The 21,767-nt window shown below is 43.0% G+C and overlaps 1 protein-coding gene across 1 annotated transcript in view; it reads right to left on the bottom strand.

The window, feature by feature from the left end:
- Nucleotides 1–21,767, bottom strand: part of KDR (kinase insert domain receptor) — a 46,842-nt gene that overhangs the window by 10,795 nt on the left and 14,280 nt on the right. The window contains exons 9-25 of the mRNA XM_019469663.2: nucleotides 21,547–21,710; nucleotides 19,249–19,405; nucleotides 18,255–18,378; nucleotides 17,597–17,705; nucleotides 16,173–16,514; nucleotides 13,937–14,083; nucleotides 13,479–13,610; nucleotides 9,705–9,811; nucleotides 9,136–9,271; nucleotides 8,660–8,764; nucleotides 7,228–7,341; nucleotides 6,563–6,651; nucleotides 5,384–5,537; nucleotides 3,386–3,483; nucleotides 861–983; nucleotides 598–709; nucleotides 300–399 (exon numbers count right to left, since the gene is read on the bottom strand). Of these exons, the coding sequence (XP_019325208.1) occupies nucleotides 300–399; nucleotides 598–709; nucleotides 861–983; nucleotides 3,386–3,483; nucleotides 5,384–5,537; nucleotides 6,563–6,651; nucleotides 7,228–7,341; nucleotides 8,660–8,764; nucleotides 9,136–9,271; nucleotides 9,705–9,811; nucleotides 13,479–13,610; nucleotides 13,937–14,083; nucleotides 16,173–16,514; nucleotides 17,597–17,705; nucleotides 18,255–18,378; nucleotides 19,249–19,405; nucleotides 21,547–21,710 (2,313 nt within the window). The remainder of the gene's footprint in view (nucleotides 1–299; nucleotides 400–597; nucleotides 710–860; nucleotides 984–3,385; nucleotides 3,484–5,383; nucleotides 5,538–6,562; nucleotides 6,652–7,227; nucleotides 7,342–8,659; nucleotides 8,765–9,135; nucleotides 9,272–9,704; nucleotides 9,812–13,478; nucleotides 13,611–13,936; nucleotides 14,084–16,172; nucleotides 16,515–17,596; nucleotides 17,706–18,254; nucleotides 18,379–19,248; nucleotides 19,406–21,546; nucleotides 21,711–21,767) is intronic.

Raw genomic sequence — 21,767 nt, 5'->3', positions numbered from 1 at the left:
TGAGCCCAGATGCTAAACAGTAACACCGCACTGTATAAAACACAGAGTCCTACACTTGGAGTATCATGCACAGAAAATGCTATAAATCAACATCTAATAGGAGCTAACTGGTGGGTATCGATATAGGGTTGTTGTTTCAAGAAGAGATGACTCTCTACTTCAGATTATCAAGGAAGACTTCCAGGGAGAAGTAGGACACAGACTGGGTCATAAAAGAGGTCTGTATCATGAAAAGTCTTCTGGGCAGGGAGAATTTTTGTAAGAAAAGAAAGGATAGAAAGACACTTCCAAAGTCTTACATTTCTGGTGTGGTATAATCAGGGGCCCTCATTCTAGTGCCTTCTTTCAATCGCCTACAAAATTCCTCATCAATCTTTACTCCAGGATATGGAGAAGCACCTAGAATAAAATAGGAATAGGACATTATTTGATTTGATTTTCTTTTATAGAAAACCCTCAGCCTAATTCTTGAACATCATATATATATGTGTGTGTGTGTGTGTGTGTGTGTGTGTGTGTGTGTGTGTGTGTGTCAGGCCACTGACTTATATCATTCTATTTGGAATATGGATGGTGGGACAAAACGAAGTGACTTACCTAAGGAAAATATTTCCCAAAGCAAAACACCAAAAGACCACACATCACTCTGAATTGTGTACACTCGGTCAAAAATCGTTTCTGGGGCCATCCATTTCAAAGGGAGGCGAGCCTAAGAGGGTAGAAGACAAGGAATCAGAACCCAACGTAGCACATATCTGAAGAAAAAACTTCCTTTGTTCCCAACACAGGTCCTGAAGCTTGCAAAGAGGAATTTGGATCCTGCAATTTAACAGATCAATGGGTTCATCTTTGAAACTTACATCTCCTTTTCTGACATAATCTGGGTCTTTATAAATATCCCGGGCCAAGCCAAAGTCACAGATTTTAACCACGTTCTTCTCCGACAAGAGGATATTTCGTGCCGCCAGGTCCCTGTGGATACACTGCAAAAAGAATCGTGTGTGTGTTAGGTCTCAGAACAGCTGATCTCTTCTGCATCTGTTGTGACCTCATGCTCAAAAAAATCCACATCAGAAAACTAACTGATTAACAAGCACTGGGCTAATGTCTTTCATCAACACTTCAGGAAAAAAGTCTGACTTTCGCTGAGACACACACATCTGCTTATTCCATAAACAGCCCCAGACTCTGGAATTAAATAATTAAGTTATAGTATGATCATGGAGTCATAAATAGACTTCTCTTGGACACAATTAAGAATGTGTTTCTGGTCACATCCACATATCCCTTTGGCCTGGCACCATATACGGCTAAAACCTGTTATTCTAAGGAGGCCCTAGAATGGAAGTTATTTCGAATGAATGCACGGAAACCAGGAACAAGGGGCTCTCATCGGTTTGGTGCCCTTTGTTGGTTTCCCCATTCCACATGGAACTGAAGCTGAGCAGCTCTGATAAACCATGCCCCGTGGGGCTCATCCTGTTTTCAAATTGTTGGATCATCATAAAGGTCTACAAAAGACATTTCAGCCTCTCGATGGTCAAGTTGGCTCTCAGGCGCACCAAAGAAGAAAAGTGAGTTCCTCTTGCTTTCTCTCTACTCTTTTCCTTTGCTCAGTTTCTCCCTTCCCGATATCCCACATCGTCATGTAGCTTCCTACTACTGAGCAACTTTAGCTCCACCTGGTAGATTCATGAGGAAATAGAGTCTCAGGGAACACTTATAAATGAATGAAAGGCTCAGAGGATTCTGAAGTCCATGCAGGAGTGACCATGGGAGCCAGGCATTGCTGAACACCCACACCTTGAGTCTGTATAGTACTCCCCTCTGAAAAGGGCATATTCAGGGGCACCTAGGTGACTCAATCGGTCACCCGATTCTGAATTTGAGCCCCACATTGGGCTCTGTGCTGACCCACTCAGAGCCTGGACCCTGCTTTGGATTCTGTGTCTCCCTTGCTCTCTGCCCCTGCCCCACTTGTGCACTCACTCACACTCACTCTCTCTCTCTCTCTCTCTCTCTCAAAAACTGATAATTAAAAATTTTTTTTTTTTTTAATGAAAGAGGCATATTCAAAAGCACACTGGCAAGCATGACTGAGCAAGACAGGAGATTCCAAAAAACAGGCAGTCCTCCCTACTTTTCCCCCAACCAAAGAGCTTCCTTTTTTGACTCTAACAACCAGGTGGTGTTCAAGAAACCAGCCGACAGATGTGAGGAAAGTTAAAGGTCCCTTGCCTGATTCCCTTCCCAGTCGAAAGATATCCTGACCAAATAGCAGGCTCTGGCCTTTAAAAAAAAAATAGTGAAATAAAATCAGAATCTCCAAGAAAGGCAAAGGGCCTTTCTCCATAGGAAAATCCTTCCCTTTGGGAAAAAGGAGACAAGACCTCCCCCCACAGAAACATCTGAGATCTGGAGGCTCAAAAAGCTGTGACAAGCTTTCAGATTCAGAGAAAAATGGGTTAGAGATTTCACTCTAATTTAGAAACAAAAACAAAAACGTTAAGTCTTTCTTCCCCCACCAGGAGGGTGCAGCAAATGCATTTTGTCAACTGATCCCTCTTCCTGAAACTTAATTTGAATTTTTCTTGCTTAATATAAAACCATCCATTCTACCCTTTCCAGAGGCTGGAATCCGTGGTGTTTACAACCTTTGGAATATTTGTAACTTGTCACGTCCCCACCTCAGTCTTTGTTTGGCCTACTTTTCTAATTTTAGCTTTTTTAATCGCTCACATCTAAGGCCTGTCCTTCCTGGTTTCTAATTATACCACTAACAAATACTTTTTGATGGATGGTGATGAATGTAAAATAAATTAAAAATACACTCTCCTACGCTAAGATATCTGCAAGGCTCAGTCCCTCACCTCTTCCAGGTCACTGCTCAGATGTCACGTTCTTATAAAGCCTTCCTTGTTCACTTTGTTTAAAATTGATGTACACAAACACAGAAGCCTATGCACACACAAACATACCAGTCCTGTATACTCTATAGCCCTTTCCTGCTTATTTTTCCCCACAGTGCTTATTCCCATCCAACCTACTATGTATTTGACTTGTTTACATTGTTCACCGTTTGCTCCACCCGATAGGACGTGAACTCCTATCTTGCCTGTTTGTTCACAGAGTCTTCTTAGTACCTACAAGACCGCCTGCCCTTCGTAGATGTTCAGTAAGTGTTGATCACATGAACTGATATCATGAAATCCCTACACCTCCTGAAGTTAGCAGAAGTGGGGTCTCCCCAACAGAACTCTTCCAATAGGCCCAGGAATGGACGATGAATTACAGTTTGAAACACACATCAGCGGCTGGCACTGAACACCTTACTTCCGAATCTGTGATCTGAAGACACACTTTGCTTCCCCCTGAGCAGTCTTACCTTCCGTGACGCCAAAAACTCCATGCCCTTAGCCACTTGGAAGCTGTAACAGATGAGATGCTCCAAGGTCAGGAAGTTCTTGTACAGATCTTCAGAAACTGTTGGAAGATGCAGATGGACAGAGATCAGTATTGCCACCAGAAACTATGCGTTTCTAAGTTTGTGAGAAAAATCTTCATTTGAAAACTTGGGAGTTAAGCTTCTGGAAACAGAAGCAGAGAGAAAATGCCTGTATCTTCTGCAAGGTTGCTGAATCCCAGTATTATTAGCTTGCATCATACTCCTTAGCAAAAAAATGTTGGTTTTTCCATCTTAGTCAAATGGAACCAGCAAATCCAGGAGGCAGAAGGGAGGTAAATTTGGCAAAGATAGCAGGGAGTGAGAGAGGACTTTTTCAAGTTTGCTGTTTCAAACTGTTGTTTTTTTTTCATGTACCCAGAGGGATAAACAATAGTTTCCTATCAAGAACTCTAAAAATAAAACAACAATATTCAGGGTCATTGAATCTGTTCTCTCCAGGCTTTGTCCTGGGACAAAGGCCAAAGGTCGGATTATAATCGACAACAGATAACTAAAAATACCAGAAATATATTTACTTCTCTCACTTTCAAGCTGAGAAAGTGCTGTAAACACTTTAAAACAGGGCTGAGAGGATGCTTTTTTTCCCTCCAAGGATATGAATGAGAGATGACGGGAACTTCGAGGGAAAGATGGATTTGCGTAAACTGGTGGTATTTACTTCCGTGCAACTGGTACAAATAAACACGAAGACATTAATGGGTGTTTTGACATGATCTCTTAACTTTGGTCAGATAAGATAAGACATGGTTTCTCTCCTAGAGACAAATACCGGAGTAAATGAAAACTCCGTTGAAATAATAATCTCGTAAGTATTAAAAAGACCGTGAACCATTTTCTCAAGGATTTCTTTATGCTTAGGGCCAGAGGGCGCTCAGTGAACAATTAGCGAAACCCTTCCATTTTCCAAATGAAGAAATGGGAGGACACATTCCAGGCCATCACCCTTTCTATTCCAACTTAATTCCTCAATCCTTTGGGTTTCCTGTGCCCTGACCACCATTTTGTGAGAAAGATGGGACAGAGGTTGCATGAGGTCCAGATAGCCTCTCCACATTCCTCTAGGCCAAGTTCCAGCTTGGCACAGCCCATTTGGCTTCTAAGAGGAAGAAGCCAGATTTAAGGTCTATCTGTAGCCTCGCGTCAAGGGAAATGGAAGCAGGTTTCTTCCACTATTTCACGACTGGGTTCTTTTAAGCTCGTGCCTCAAGAGGAGCCAGATGTCAGGAAGCCCCATCTCTATATCTATGGAGATGTCTCTGCTCCTTCTGAGGGAAGCAGATAGTGTATCCTGGAGCTGAAAGAAGTCTTGGAAGTTTGGGAATACAGCTCTACTCCCAGAGAGCACTAAAATATCATTGGAAGCATAACTGAATAAAGAAAAATATGTTTACCAAGACTCCTCTGAGGAAGTATGGTTGATAAGTCACCTGGACTGGGGTAGAAACAGCAGGTGACCCCTACACCACCTCAGAGAGGTTGGGTATACTTAATTGAAAGTCTTGGGTTGTGCTGGTGACTTAGGCAGGATGGGGCGGAACTGCTAAGGGTAATGGGGAGGCTAATCAACCACCAGAGAGCCTCCTTTGTCCCTCAGGAACAGAGCGCTGAGCCCCTCCTGCTACTCCATGTTGAATGGAGTTTCAAAGCACTGGTTTAATGGTCGACTGCTTAGCCCTCGTGGGGTCCTGAGATTTCTCAGGCTCTCTGCGCTTTGCCTCACAACCTAGTCAGCTGCTTATTCAGGGCTTCCACACTTCACTTTTGAAAGACTGAATGGTGGGAGTCTCAAAATTCAGGTCTCTTTCAAGTTTTAGGGAGTACTGAACTTTCCCCATGACAAAATTCCTCATAACACCTTATCACCTTCTCTTTTCTGCAAAAGCATGCGTTACATATGAAGAAAGCAATGACAGGTACCTTCCTCTTCCTCCACATCACTGAGGGATTTCTCCTCAACAAATCCAGAGCTGGCTGAGCTCTGACTACTCGTGATACTATCCAAACGGCGTTTCGGATCCATAGTGATTTCCCCAACGTATTCCTTCCCTTGACGAAATCGTGCCCCTTTGGTCTACAATGAAGCAAATGAACAAATTCTTTGAATGCAAACAAGATGTCTAAAATGTAGTAAACTATAAAAATAATTGTAACTATTAAAAGCAGACAAGAAGGACATCAATTGCAAGAATATGGAATCTCTGGGCTGAAATTTTGGGCAAATGTTCTACATAATAAATTTTCTTCCATGAAGCCTAGTTCCTTCTTTATGTTTTATTTTTTAAGTTTATTTTTACCTGTCTTGAAAGAGAGAGCAAGCAGGGAGGGACAGAGAGGAAGAAAGAATCCCAAGCAGGCTCTGCACCATCAGGGCAGAGCACAACACGTGGCTCGAACTCACGGACTATGAGACCATGACCAGAACCAAAATCAAGAGTCAGACGCTTAACCGACTAAGCCACCCAGGCACCCTGCTCCTTCTTTAGCTTAGAGATAAATGCCTGTTTCAAGTCTATCCCAGATACACTTCCAACATTAGGGTGCTCTTTACAGAGGGGCTGACATTCCATGGGGCCAAATACTGCTAGGAGAGAGAGAATATAATCCAAAGCCATCCTTCTCTCCATCCTTCCCTTTCCTCCTCCTCCTGCCCCCTCAGGCACCATCTATAATGGCTCAGTAAATTAGAATCACAAAAAAATAAAACATGAGAAGATATGTTCCCCAGTAGGTAAAAGAGGTTCCAACAGCCAAGAAGATTCCTCACAAGTTCTTTTTTTTTTTTAAGTTTATTTATTTATTTATTTTGAGAGAGAGAGAGAGAGAGCGCGCAAACAGGGGAGGGGCAGAGAGAGAGAAAAAAAATCCTAAGCAGGTTCCATACTATCAGCCCAGAGCCCGAGTCAGGGCTCGATCTTATGAACTGTTGAGATCATGACCTGAACCAAAATCAAGAGTCGGACACTTAATTAACTGAACCACCCAGGCGCCCCCTCACAAGTTCTTCACGGGGTTTTAACAAAAGAAGATTAACCTGTATCACTTTGTGTTTTCTTCCGTTTTACAATGTGACCAGAGCTGAGTTAAGAAATGACATACCTTGTAAGGGACAAATTCATTTCTCTTGCCCCTTAAGTAAGTTGACAGGTTTCCAAACTTGCAAAATTCCACAATCACCATGAGTGGCCCTGCAGACAGCACAGCATGTCAGAGAGAAAAATGTTTCCGCTCATGTATCTCATCAAGTGTTTAATACACTGATGAACAAGAAAATACCATAGAAGATGCTACAACCTTTCACTGGGGACAGGATCACAGAAATCAGTGGGTCACAACGCCCTTACAGCGTAGCTTTTCTTTTTCCAAAAGGCAATCCCACAACCTGATCAACCAAAATTTCAGAAGAAAATCCACTCTCTTGCTTTTCAACACAATCACCTAAGAGGACTCCATTTCAGGGGGAACTACTCTTAAGGTCTTTGCTTTCAAGTTTTTTGAGAGGTTTACTTTTTTCATCTGAACATCTATTACACAAGTAGCAAACTGCAGTAGAGTGAGGCAGCATTTTTTAACTCACAGGAAGTTCCAGAAGAACTTATAGAGCCCATTAAACCTCCATGAAATATATTCGTATCTAGGAATCTGGCATAGTATCCTAAGTTAAGGAAATCAAGGCCATGGGAGTTGAGTGGTTTCCCTGAAACACCAGCAGAGAACTAAATGCCAGAATCATCAGGCAACCAAAACCCTCCACAGATACTCACCTCCTGGCTTGGTACAGGCACCTAGAAGATTGACCACATTGAGATGGTGGCCAATATGAATGAGGATCTTGAGTTCAGACATGAGGGCTCGGTGTTCACTGTGTGTGGCTCCTTCTACAAATACACAGCAAACAGGGAAATCATAAATGTGGGCATTAGCTTAAGAGGATCAGTGCCCCACTGCATGCATGTGTGCAACTTACCCTCCAGGGACAACACAGCTGTAACCAACCCAATTTACAGATTAAGTGCATTAAAAGTCAAATATAAATTATATTTTCCAATTCTAAATCAAATTCTTACTGTAAGTGCACCCAGAATGTTTGACATTTAAAGGAATCCATTGTGAAGTCTTTTGCAAAGCAGAGAATACATCTGCAAATGGAATCACGCCCAGATTTTCTTTCCTTTACAAAATTGGATTTTCATGTATCAGGTTGACTATGCTTCTTAGGGCCTGATTATTTCAGTGCTTCCTGGTAAGGAAGCAACACCATGTATTAAATATCCTTATGTGTTAGGGGCTATGCTGAAGTTCCCGCCAATCGGTGCCAAGCAGGAAATTTCACAAGGGCCAGCTGGCAAGGCCAGTTGGCCCATGAGGCCGATGAGGCTAAAACTGCGAGAGTGATCCTGTACACTTCCCTCTAATTCACAGACGCGATCCACACCTCAGACCCTGATGAGCCACCTCAGAATGGCACACTCCCTTAGCCACAAGGGTGACGAGGTGGAGGGAGAGAGAGAGAGATGGCTTTGCAATGCACAAGACCTATGGGCCAAGGGTCAGTGTGCCTCATCAACGAAAGCACATCACAACTGGAGCTAAGAGCTTTACATACACCACCTCCCCAAATTAAAACGACAAGGCCAGAACACCATTACCATTAGGATTAACAATTGTTTACAAGGCTTTTAATGTTTAAAATGTCACCCATGGTCCTTTTGTCCCTAGTGCAACCATTATCTTTTATAGGAGAAAATCTTTTACATACTCCAATCCTAGGAGACATGCTATTTTTGCACTCTACTATTTTTACTTATTATATTAAGTTTCTTTCCATGTCTCTACACGGTCTATAATTATCTTACCAATGCACCATAAGAGATTAAAGAACAATTTTTACATAATCAAGGTATTTTTTTTTTCCTAGAGTCAGGCCACGAAGTACAGCTGTGCATGGGCTCCCAGGCAAAGTGGGGAAGTAGATGAAGCTGAAACCCATCCTCAACTTTGCCTGGAAGGCCATGTACCCTGGCAGGACGCTATGAAAGAGGAACTTGTCCCCAGTTTGCACAAAGGCATAAGCTGGCTACCTGCTTGGCTAGTGGGCTCACTTAACTGCAGGGCTGCTGATACAAGCCTTGCATTACGTCTGCAGACCAGATGAAACAGATAGAGAGATACATCACCATGTAATTTTGCTTTTACCTTTTAACATTTTGACAGCCACTGTCTTGCAAGTCGCTGTCTTGTCAATTCCAAAGGCATCTGCTTCGATCACTTGGCCGAAGGCACCACGGCCAAGGGGCTTACCTATAGTCAACAACGACACCAAACCAAACAGACTTGGACTATTACAGCATCAAAGTGACACAGAGATTCCGACTAGATCGGATCACCCGCACACCCCAGTTTAACTTGGAGAGTCCAGCTCACTCCCTTGTCTTGGCTTAATCATTGAATAATATCTCCCCCGCTTCACTCTCCAAATGCCCTACTTTGGATTATTGTAGAGGGACCCTACTTCTAAGTGACCAAAAGGATGATGACTCAAATTCCACAGACAGAATGAATATTCTGAACCTGAATCCAACATGTGAATAGACTATATCTGTCATTGTCCAAAAGGAGGAAGAGATGGCTTGGTAAACCCAACACCAAATTAATATCACTTGAAAACACACCTAGTTTCAGCCGGTCTCTGGGAAATTCCCACTTGCTGGCATCATAAGGCAGACGTTCACAGTGTTCATCCAAGGGCAGTTCATCTGGATCCATGACGATGGACAAGTAGCCTGTCTTCAGTTCCCCTCCATTGGCCTGGAAATCATTATTCCTTCCAGTCACATACACTCTGTTGTCTGGCTGTTGTTTTTTTGTGTGCTTATTATTGTTGTTTATGGAAGCCCCATTCCTGATGTCTCATTTTCAAATAAAATTCATGGAGTTTGAGAGTCAGTCCTATTATAATCCTGCATCCAGTGTCCCCTCAACCCCCAAATGAGCTCCAAATGAAGTACTTAAATCTTAATTACATTGGACAGTCCAAGCCCTTTTCTCCTCTAGTGGCTTCTATCAATTAAAGCCCAGTGGTCCAGCCAAAAGAAAGTGGGAAAGAATGTTATTGTATTGAAATAAAATTGTGCCCATTGAGCCAATAACAATGGGAAGAAACAACTCAAAGAGCCCCAGTCAGCTTTCATTAATCATGAAAACCAACGTACATGGGATGGAAGGGAAATGATTTTGTTACCCGCTTAACGGTCCGTAGAACGATGACAAGTAATAACCAGAAGAACATGGCAATCACTGCTGTGCCTACTAGAATAATGACCTCCAAGTTCGTCTTCTCCTGGGCACCTAGAAAGACACAACGGAATGCTGAAAACTCATACCTTTTGATATAAGAGGACAAAGTTCAACAATAAAGCAAGATCTCAAGTTTACCAACTTGGAAAAAATCCTAGATAATAATAGTCACAAGCATCTAACTTGAAGGGATCTATAACATTCTTTTTTTTTAATTTTTTTAATGTTTATTTTTGAGAGACAGAGAGAGAAAGAGAGAGAGAGAGAGAGAGAGAGAGAGCATGGAAGGGAGAGGGGCAGAGAGTGAGGGAGACACAGAATCTGAAACAGGCTCCAGGCTCTGAGCTGTCAGCACAGAGCCCAGCGTGGGGTTCAAACTCACAAATGGGAGGATCATGACCAATCTGAAGTTGGATGCTTAACTGACTGAGCTACCCAGGTGCCCTGAGTCTATAACATTCTTAATGGATAATTTAAAGTTTGCAAAACACTGCTCATGAAAACCTCCAAAGATAAAATTCTTTTTAATTTTTTTAACATTTATTTATTATTGAGAGACAGAGCATGAGTGTGGGAGGGGTAGAGAGAGGGGGAGACACAGAATCTGAAGCAGGCTCCAGGCTCTGAGCTGTCAGCACAAGGTCCAACACAGGGCTTGAACTCACAAACTGTGAGATCATGACCTGAGCCGAAATCAGACGCTTAACCGACTGAGCCACCCAGGCGCCCCTCCAACGATAAAATTCTAAAGTTAAAGACAGGAATTAAGGATATCAAGGATAGAAATGTTGATGTCTTAAAAGAAAAAAATCATAAGAAGGGTTGAAGGAAGAGCAGTCTTCGATGGAAAGAAAACAGATTCCATTCTACAGGGGAGAAAAGTAGTTATTTGGCAGGGGATGGAATAAATACCCGGTTTTGCACGGAGAGTCTCAGTTTTCATCTGAATGGAGTTTGAGAAAGGATTATATAAGAAAACAAGTGGTCAGCAAGTTACTGGCTACCATGCACCTCCTAGGTGCTCAGTCCTTTAAATATGTCATCCCTCTTGATGTTCTCAGCAACTCTCAGTCTTCAGATGGAGAAACGAGCTCAAAGAGGTTAAGCTACTCCGTCAAGGGCACACAGCAAGTGGGTGGAATGGCGAAGAATTAAACAAGTCTGTCCAACACCAGTTAACCATTACACTACCCTGCCCTTGATTGGCAGGAGTCTGAGTGAAGAAAAGAGAGAAATCCAAGATGAGGGCGTCCCGTATGGCCTGGCAAGATGAGTTGAAACCACCCACGAAAGGAAAGGTAGAGGTCAGCAAGGAAGCGGCAGATGCTCGGGGCTCCAGAGGACGCTCTGAGTGGGAGAAATTAAATGCCAGAGCTTTTGAGCTAGGAGTGATTAGCAGAGAGGTGATAAGGAAGCAATTAGCACATGGGGCTTCCTGATGGATGAGTGCAGAGTGAATCAAATAAGCCGTTCAAGTGGCCCAAGGCAGCCTGAAAAAGGCAGAAGTCCAAGTAAGTAACTAGTTAGCCGAATAAGAGTTAACAGTCTGGGGACAAGTACCAACTATGCCTGGAAGTAGATTTTGTTTCTCTGGTGGTTCTATTGAAGAAACTTTCTTCTTTAATTTTTTCTATTAATTTTTTTTTTTTTTTTTTTTGAGAAACAGAGTGTAAGCACAAGCAGGGAAGGGGGAGGGGGAGAGGGAGGAAGAGAGAATCTAAAGCAGGCTCCATGCCCAGCACGGAGCCTGATGTGGAGCCCAGTGTGGGGACCAATACAGGGCCCAACCTGGGCTCAGTCTCACAACTGTGAGATCATGACCTGAGCCAAAATCAAGTGTCAGACCCTTAACTGACTCAGCAAACAGGCACCTCGTGGCTTTCTTTTTATACACACGGATTTTTTTTTTAATTTTTTTTAATGTTTACTTATTTCTGAGACAGAGAGAGACAGAGCATGAGCAGGGGAGGGGCAGAGAGAGACGGAGATACAGAATCCGAAGCAGGCTCCAGGCTCTGAGCTGTCAGCACAGAGCCCGACATGGGGCTCGAACTCACAGACTGTGAGATCGTGACCTGAGCCGAAGTCGGTCGCTCAACCGACTGAGCCACCCAGGCGCCCCATACACACAGATTTTAAAGTCCATTATACCTAGTAAAGAGTTCAAAGATTCAATTGTCTATATAATTAATATTAATATAATTAACAATTAATACACTATAAAACCTTGGTTTGCGAGCATAATTCATTCTGGAAACATGCTTGTAATCCAAAGCATGTGTATCTCAAAGAGAATTTCAAGAACCATTGGTTCAGTTGTGATCATGTGACACTCATATTGCAAGACATCACTCGTTTATCAAGTTAAACAATCACTTATTGAATAACTTATTAGAAATGTTTGTTCACCTTGCAGGACACTCGCAGAACAAGTTACTCGCAATTCAAGGTTTTACTGTAATTATAACTTCCATGTTAATATTATCTCCATGTTAACATTAGGAAGACTAACCGACACATTAAATATCTACTTCTCTCCTTCTCAGTATTATTCTTTTTGGGAACTAAGTAAATGTAAGTTCTGTGCCAATGTTTCCTACTTAGGCAGGGGTAACCCGCTGCAAACAGCTCAGGGAGATGCGGCAGGGCATGAGAAAGAGCTGGAAGCCCCCACTAGGACCTGCCCTTAACATGAAGCCCTCTGGAAGTGACAAAAGCACCATGCCACTTGAAATTTTTATTTATTTCACACACTTGAAATCTTTATTTGCAAGTGCAATCTATAAAATGGTGATAAGCCTACAAATGTGAAAACAAGTCACCAAGATGCAAGATTTGATAGATTGAGGGAAATAAAATCTAGAGTTTGAGAGACAAGTGAGGACGAGTTCATAAAAATCCATCCGTTTTTCCTTCTGTCACCATCCTTCTTTCTTCCCCTTTCTGTCACAAATTACCTTTCCCATCTGGGAAAATGCCAGATTTCACATCACTCCTGCACACACATAGGAGTTTCCTTTCACATTTAGACACCCTAAAATTTCCATGCCATTGGAGCAATGGTCTGTTGTTCACAATTTTAATTATCTGCAGTCCAGTGAAAACTATGAACCCTTGTGATTGTCTGGATAGCACTGATTTTGACGATTAAGCAGTAATTCCAGTGTTTTCCCAAGAAAATATAGAGGTATCACTTCTACAACAAGTTAATCAATCCATTCAAATGAAGAAAAGAAACAAGGGAAAGGAGGATATTCTACCTGCCTGGCTAAGAATTTTCCCATAGTGAGTACTGCCAGGATGGGAAATATGATTCAAGTAGAATTAAAATAACACTGATTATTTTTTCTAGTTGAAATAATATATACTTAGAGCAGAAAATTTACAAAGTACAAAGAATATAAAAAATCACCAAAATACTCCCACTGGGGTGGCTCAGTCGGTTGAACATCTGACTCTTGATTTCGGCTCAGGTCATGATCTCACGGTTCATGGGATCAAGCCCCAAGTCAGGTTCATGCTAATAGCGCAGAGCCTGCTTGGGATTCTCTCTCTTCCCCTCCCCCACTCACACGTGTATGCACTCTCTCTCTCTCTCTCAAAAAAAAAATAAACAAAAAAAATCACCTATAATCCTCCCACCCAAAGTGTATGAGCATATATACAACACAAGCTAATTTTCTAAAAACACCCGATGTGTCCATGAATTTCCACTGACCTTCCACGATGAAAAATGCCTCCACTTTTGCACACCCAAGAACACTGCATGCCCGGCACGTATACAGGCCTTCATCTTCCTTCCTCACCCTGCGGATGGTTAGGTTCCGGTTCCCATCTTTCAGTACAATACCTAAAAGAAAAGAAAAATGGTTGTTTCCATTTATGAGGTGATGTGGTGGAGTTGTTTAGGAAAAAATTTAAAAATATAAATGATGTCTTTTCTTGGATGAGCATCTAATTCCAAAGAGTGATACAGGAGGCACTGCTGACTCATCACCAGTCCCAGCTTCCATGAGAATTCAACAAGGCTCTGAGTTCTGAGTCTATGAAATGAGCCAGACCATGGACACTAATATTGCTTTTTTCCTACCTAAAACAAATCAAGGCATAAGGTGGGTTTTAGATCCTATCTCTGAGAATTCTGCAACCAACCAGAGATAGACATAGTCTATTCACCTGAGTCTTCAACAAGTGTTTCATTATCTTTAAACCACGTAATCTGTGGAGGGGGATTCCCAGACGTGGTGCACGAAACTTCGATGGTTTCACCAATACTTGTTGTTTGATTCTCCAGGTTTCCTGTGATCATGGGTGCCACACGCTCTGTGCACACACACACACATACAAAAATCATACAACATGTAGTTAAAACTTCTGAAATGGTTTTAGCATCAGTAAACTTATAGTTTAAACTTAATAAACAGTAAACCACTGATTTACTAAGCTGAAAATACATAGAAGCTAGTAACATTACTCTTGGCCACTGAATAAAGTTAATGGAAGAAATAAGTCAGGACAGTTGACAGAGATCACTTTGGACATCCTTATTAGTGATTCTAGCTGGTCGTCACATCACAAAATAAAGGTTGTCACCTTTATGGGGTTTTCTTCTAACTAGACACAGCTTCCCCAAAGGGAAACTTTCCCTCCCACGAAAGTTTGAGACAGTGACACCCTTGAATTCTGCATGTTTCTCTTGGTAAGTGCAAACCTTCAGTGTAATTCAACAAAGAATGCCTTATGTATATTTGGCACTTTTTACAAAACTCACTTACACTATTTCTGTGGCTCATTATCAATCATACAATGGACAAGAATATTAACCTTCTTTTGCAGATGAAATAACTGTAGTTAAGGGGGTTAAACAACTTCTCCAAGTCCCTATAACTCAGTGAACATTTGAACTAATGAGCTTATAAGACTAGTCTGGTGCCATTTCCACTAAAACACAAACAAGCAAGACAATAATCCCTAAAGAAAGTCAAAGATTTCAAAAATTAAGCTCATGGGTATTTGTTTCAATGTACAGCAAAACTTCAGATGTACCCTTTCATCAAAGCATTATAGAAATATCTTGTCCAAAGCAATTGAAAGCAATCTTGCTGAAAGAATCCACTGCAATATTTAGCAAAATGGGATCACCTCAGTGGTGAACTACACTGGGATTTAAGCAAATGTCCTGGGCTCTATTCTATTTCTAAGGATAATTTTAGGAAAACGACTTAGGAGTCCTTAGAGAAGCAAACCAGGTCATTGTGAGCACATATTTCCTGGGCATGGTCTCTTTCATATCTCTTTCTGAATTCTTCCTTTAATTTGAAACAGGACCGGTCCCCAAGATGGTCATATATGTGATAAGATACAAAGGGCCCTGGGAATGACTTCACCCCAAAAAAATTCCTTCTTTTGACACCTAAGTCTTAACACTAGCAAACACTACCCTAGTGTCTATCTGAGGATACCTCTTAAAATATGCCAAGGCCTCTGAAGAAGACATTATTCCTCCAAAACCTTAGTATAGATTCATTCACCTGGGCAGTTCCCCATCTTAACAGTAAAATCAGAGAATGCACACATCCCAGAAACTGGAAAGGGACACTAAAGAGAGGAGAAAATGGAGGGAGTCGGCACAAAGAGACTTTCCCAAGTTTGTCTGATTTCCCCAGAGACAGAGGCATGGCCGCATAGCTTTTGCGCAAGACACAAGGTTAGATAAGGTGTGGAGAGTGGCTCCATGCGGAATTTACAAAGCTATCTGCTCACTAAAATTATCATCCCATTGATCTTATGCTGGACTACACGGGATGACCCAGAGGGACAAGCAGTGAGTGGTGCACCCCTCCCATGGGCTCTCACAGGCCCTAAACAACCCCATTGTCACACTCTTCATGTAGTAGGTATCTTACTGAGCACCTAGCATGTGCCACTGTGTTCTCTGACGCGAGCTACTACAAGGAGTAAAACAAAACGATTCCTCTCCTCATGGACACCGAGACCTCAATGTGCTACGACCGCCTGGTGGTTGCCTGTGTTCTTATCTTATCTACCTCCTCACCACTCTGAATTTCTGGAACCTTCTTAGCTCACAGTAGGCATTCCATGAACATGTGTCTACTAAAATAAATAAATGTCCAAGGATAAAGTAGAAATTTCCCCAGTTTAGGCTCATCCCTCGGAAATCCTAATGAAATCCTATCATTAGAGCTGGCAGGAACCATGCTATTTTCTCTTTTTAATACATCATTTCACCACTATCCGCCTCTTTCTGCCTCAAGGACTTTCAGTGAATAAGCTGAGTGTGTACCCGTCTACTTCATAGGCTCCTATACGATAGTTATTTTCTCACAGTCCCCAAAAGCCCTACACTGAAGGCATTCCAACAGTCTTTGATGATCCAGAGTTGCCTCCCTACCTAAAACCGTGAGCTGTCGGACCACACAATGTCTTTTCTTGGTCTTCCTGTCCTGAGCAAAGCACACATAATCTCCTTGGTCCTGCAAGGATGCGTTCTGGAGCTCCAGGATCAAAGTGTCGCTTGTGCCATTAGAGAACGTGGTGGCATTCATTTTCCAAAGGGCATCCAAGTTCTTGCAGATGGGTGTAGGCAGCTCTCCCACGTGGACTGGCAGAGCCTGAGAGCCAGCCTTGTACCACGTGAGGTTCTCAAATGTAGTTCTGTCTGCAGTGCACCACAAAGACACCCGTTCCTGTTCGGTCGGCTGGGTGCCGGGCTGCAAAGTGATTTCAGGGCCCCCTGAAATACAAAACCCGTGGCTAGAAAATGGCGATTTAATTTGGGCAGCGTGCTTTTGTCTTCTTGCCACCCCTAGACTGCTATAAAGCACCAAGAAAAGTGAGGCCCTCGCAATCCCAGACGATGTCACACAGGGAAACAACCGCACGAGACAGCTCGGGACTCAAAATAGGTTATTTTACTAAGGTGCAGTCCTCAGATATGTATCAAATCTCCACTTTGAGCCCTAAACACAGTTTTTGAGACGAAAATAAAAAATCCAAGACCTATTTACAGCAGATAATTATAACACGGAATTTTAAAAATGAGTTCCTCATCAACACATCACACTCAATGACATTAAGGCTATAATTACGACAACGAATTAGCCCACGTTGAACTATTTCACCCAGTGCAGTCAGCTAAAGCTTATCCATAAAGCTAAGATGAACAGGCAGAATCAGCAGCATTGGGAGGAAACTGTCCCTATGTCATTACAATTACCTCCAGTCAATGCTGTCAGCTGCTCAGCAGCAAGCCCACCAACACCGATTGAACCCCAAGAAGCCACACACTATGCTAGACTCAGATGGTGGGGACATAACTAGTACCCAGGACTAGTGGCTAAAAATATGTGAAACAGGGGCACCTGGGGGCTCAGTTGGTTGAGCATCCGACACTTGATTTTGGGATCCCTGGGTCATGGGATCAAGCCCTGTGTCGGGCTCTGTGCTGAGCATGGAGCCTGCTTGGGATTCTCCCTCTCTCTCTCTCTCTCTCTCCCTCCCTCTCCCTCTGTCCCTCTCCCCTACTCTCTCTCTCACTCGTACTCTAAAATAAATTTTTTAAAAATTAAAAAAACATACGTAAAACCATTCTCTCCCCTGAGCGAACAGGAGTCAGTTGTGCTGATTTCACATGAGCCCAGGAGCTCCCTGAGAAGTCTTCATTTACGAACAAAAGCATCCCCAGTGTCAGTCCAAGGCCTTTTCCAAAACCACCATGCCACTCAAGAATGGCAAGGACCACAGACTATCAGACAGCTTAGCACCCCCTTGGCAAGAGATCCAACGCCCCCTCCCCTCCCAGAGAGCAGTACTCACTGGTCACGTGGAAGGAGATAACCCTCTCTCCTCTCCCAGCTTTGTTGACGGCTTCACATTTGTACAAAGCTGACACATTTGCCGCTTGGATAACAAGGGTACTTACAGTCTATGAAAAAAACAAATCCCAGGCCGTAAACGATGGAGGCTGTGTTCATGCGCATGCATTCAGACTCAAATTCAACCTGTAAGACCCGCCTACTCCATTCATACTCCTGCACTGACCTCTCTCAAATCCACACAATTATCATTATCCTGGTGTGGCTCACACATTACACAAAATAGACTTTGGAAACCAAAAGGGAAATCATGTATTTTAGCCTAACACTGCACACATTTTCTCATTTCCATACTCGTAAAATCAGAATCACCTTACAATCGATGTACAGAGCTAACAGCATATGTGTTTTATCTTTCTCTGATAAGATACTAATAAGGCGATGGTGCTTCTAACAGTCAATGGTGTTTTCAAACTGACTTAATATGTTAGTATTTTATCGTACAATTAATGTGACTATCAATCTCTAACATCCCTCACGTATGATTACACCATGCTTCCACTCCATCCCCCCACCCTTCCATCAAAGAGAGAGAGAGAGAGAGAGAGAGAGAGAGAGAGAGAGAGAGAGATTTTCAATTTAAAGAACTTCAAACTCACTTTGTTTTTTCCTTCAATTAGGGCAAATTGATTTTTGTTGACTTCAATTTTATTTCCCCCCTGGAAGTCATCCACATTTCTCCATTCTTTACAAGTGTATGGGTTTGTCATTAAGACAGCTTGGCTATAAGGAAGAAATAACAGCTCTTATTACGACTTAACTTTCCTTTAGTTCAGATCCATAGCGAGGAAAGGAGTCAGACTTTGGTTACTACGTTCTTAGAAATAACTTTCAGCGCACCCTGCCATGTTACAAGACTTGGCGCCAAATAAAAATAGGCCTCAGCAAAGAAGGAAAAGGTTCTAGGTAGATTCATTCAGGATACAGGAGGGAAACAGCTATTCTGGGAACAAACCTCCATTCATAAATTGAATCGACAAGACAATTCAAGTTAATTTAGTTCAAAGGAAGACAAGGAAACTAAGAAGTCATTGGGCTTCTTAAAGCAATCTCCCTGGGACTGTGGCCTTTGTGTAGGAAATGGTCAGCATCTGAGGAAGAAACTAGTAGAGGCCGTCTCAAAAACAACAACAGGAAGTGAACGGCTCAGGGTGATAGTGGGTGGCCTGGGTTTTTTTTTCCTAAGGATGTCTGGACTCGTGTTAGAACCTGATAAGCTGGGCCTGAGAAGCCAAAGGCTCTCATCCATCAGCTCTTCCTCTGAGATGGACCTTCTCCCAGATAAGGAGAGACGTGGTATTCACCAGTTGCTTGGAGTAAGGGAAAGAAACAAAGATTGGCAATCGGCAATGTGAGGGAAGGGCCTGCATTTGGAGAGGTGTGCCAACCTAGGAACAGAGAGCTAGCTGATCTCAAAGTGGGACACCAACGAAAGACATCTCCTAAAATGTTAAGACGTGGAGAAAGATGGAAAGCACCGCTTGGGGCAGAACTTTCTTAGGAAGGGCCTTCTCCGGGGGAATGGAATCACACCGCAGCATGGCTGCATGAAATGCAGAACAGCAGGGCAAAAGAGGACAGGGTCCTACTCACGCAGGCCTGTAGGCACACTCCTCCTCCAGCTGCCAGTACCAGCGGATGTGATGTGGCGGGGGGACCGCGTAGACCGTGCACGTCAGCGTTTGCGTGGTGCCGTACTGGTATGAATCCACCGGAGAGATCAGGGATTTCTCGCCGATCTGGGGTGGGACTGGAGACGGGAAAAGTCACTTTTGAATTGTCAATCGGCTTGGAGGAGCGGAAGGGGGAAGCTTTCATCAACCAAGGCCTATGTTTCTATAAGCATATGATTCCACTCCCATTTTCTTTCTCAAAGAACAGCTAGACTTGGAAACAGGACACGGAACTTCTAGCAAAAGTCATCCTCCTCGCCAGCGGAGGACTTTGCACAAGTCTGGACACCCTCTCTCTGCCTTGTTATCCCTACATGTTATCCCTACATGTTGGGGATAGCTCTCCCTGTGCTTCCAGTCTCAAGAGATCAGGACAGGAAAGGCATAAAATCATTGTGACTAGCACAGTAAATACGCTTATTATGTGCCGGGCATCGTTCTAAGTGCTCTAGCCAGAATAATCCATGCGATCCTCATAGCCACTATCATTGTCCCTTTTACACATAAGAATGAAACAGAAAAGTCGAATGACTTGCCCAAGATCACCTACCTCTCTTCCTCCTCCCTCCCCGTCTCCTTCTTCCACTTCTTTCCCTCCTTCCTTCCTCCCTCTCTCCCTCCTTTCCTTCCTTTTCTTCCCTCCCCCTCTTCCTTTTTCTCACCCTTTTTTTTTCTTTCCTTTTTTTGGCTCCAAAGTCATTAATGCAAAACTATTCTCCCATCATCATCAACTTAAAGATTCGGATTATACTCTCAAATTTTGACTTTTTATGTTCATTTTATCTGGCAGGGTAAATGCTAAGGTGAATCAAATGGTTAGTGGCTTCATGAATTCTCGAGATGGGCTTATACACTATCCATTTTTACATCTTTGTTTTGTGCTCATTTGCTTCTCCCTACCCTACTTATGAGCTTTCTAGCTTCTCGCCTTTCCCAAATCCCCTCCTCCCGAGTGGCTTCTAAATGACATTTCTGCAACCTATTTTCTTTAAAATACTCCCTGAAGCTGACGTCCCAGCAAAGAAATGAAGTCAACCTCAGCAGACATACAGAGCAGCGGCAGGATATGTGGGGAAGCACCCTAACGTTATAAGAGAAGATCCTGAAGTTGTAATGCGCTGCGCCCATAGGGAGAACAAAGAATGCCAACAGAGAAGCATTTCCCAAACTGTGTCTAGAGCAAGAGATGAGTGGATTTCTTGGGTTGGAGGGGGATGCTCGGCTCAAATAATTTTGTTAAGCTCTCAATACTCTATGTCTCTCCCCCTGGAGAATGGCAACATACATAAGCATATTAAAGGTCCTGATAAGTCCTGCTATATAGACACCTGTTGTCCATTGACTTAGCATCTCAAACACTTCCTTGACCATAATACCATTTTATTCCCCATCCAGGACACTTTCAGCTTGAAAGAACAAAGTTCAAATCATCCTTAGATCAAAAACTTTTTATCTTCCCTTTATAGCCTCAGAGTCAGATAGATCTTAGACTCCTGTTTTTAAAAAAAAAAAAAATTTTTTAACTTCCAGCCAGCCAATGTCAACCTGCAAAAGCCTTCTGAGCTGGGATCTGCCTATGCCTCAAAGTAGCAGCTTCCCACAAAATTCAAAAAGGCTCTTAAACATTTGCATGCCAGGTGCACACTTCCGTGAGACAAGGTCAAAGGCAACACAACAACTGTTCCCGGAGGGGTGCTTATTTCACAGCATACAGCCATTGAATGTATCATCTACATCAATGCTGCATGTGACTGCTGAACAGTTCAGTTGCGTGGCCTCTTAAGCACGTACATCCAGAGCGTGCTGTCCTACACCTCACCTCAACTCTACTGCTCTGGATCATTTCTATAAAAATTTTTTTAATGTTTATTTATTTTTGAGAGAGAGAGAGAGAGAGAGAGAGAGAGAGTGAGCAGGGGAGGGCAGAGAGAGGGAGACACAGAATCCGAAGCAGGCTCCAAGCTCTGAGCTGTCAGCACAGAGCCCAACGCGAGGCTTGAACTCACGAACTGCGAGATCCTGACCTGAGCCGAAGTTGGACGCTTAACCTACTGAGCCACCCAGGCGCCCCTGGATCATTTTTATACGTAGAAGCCTGTTCCTGATGTGAGTGAAGCAGCAGGTGTGACAAAGGACTGGTGGCCTGGCTGTGTAGGAAGCCGTAATCGTACCCTTTATAATCGGTTTGGGGCCGAGAAGGAAAGCGGAACAAACTCACCATTCACGACCAGAGATACCACGTGGCTCTGTTTCTCCTTCGAAATGGGGTTGGTAAGGATGACAGTGTAATTTCCTGTATCTTTTTCACTCACTTCCATAATAGTCAGTACATGCCCCACTTTTATTGTGTGATTGGACTCAATGGGTCTTCCATTTTTATACCTGTGGAGGAAAAAAAAAATCTCGGGAATTAGTATAATTTAAGGGTTTGCTTTCAGG

Source organism: Panthera pardus, unplaced genomic scaffold (assembly GCF_024362965.1).
Source record: "Panthera pardus isolate Hobbes unplaced genomic scaffold, ASM2436296v1 HiC_scaffold_13, whole genome shotgun sequence".
In the NCBI taxonomy this organism is placed as follows: domain Eukaryota; kingdom Metazoa; phylum Chordata; class Mammalia; order Carnivora; family Felidae; genus Panthera; species Panthera pardus.
Note: the sequence above shows the minus strand (reverse complement) of the source record. Positions and strands in the feature narration are given on the sequence as shown.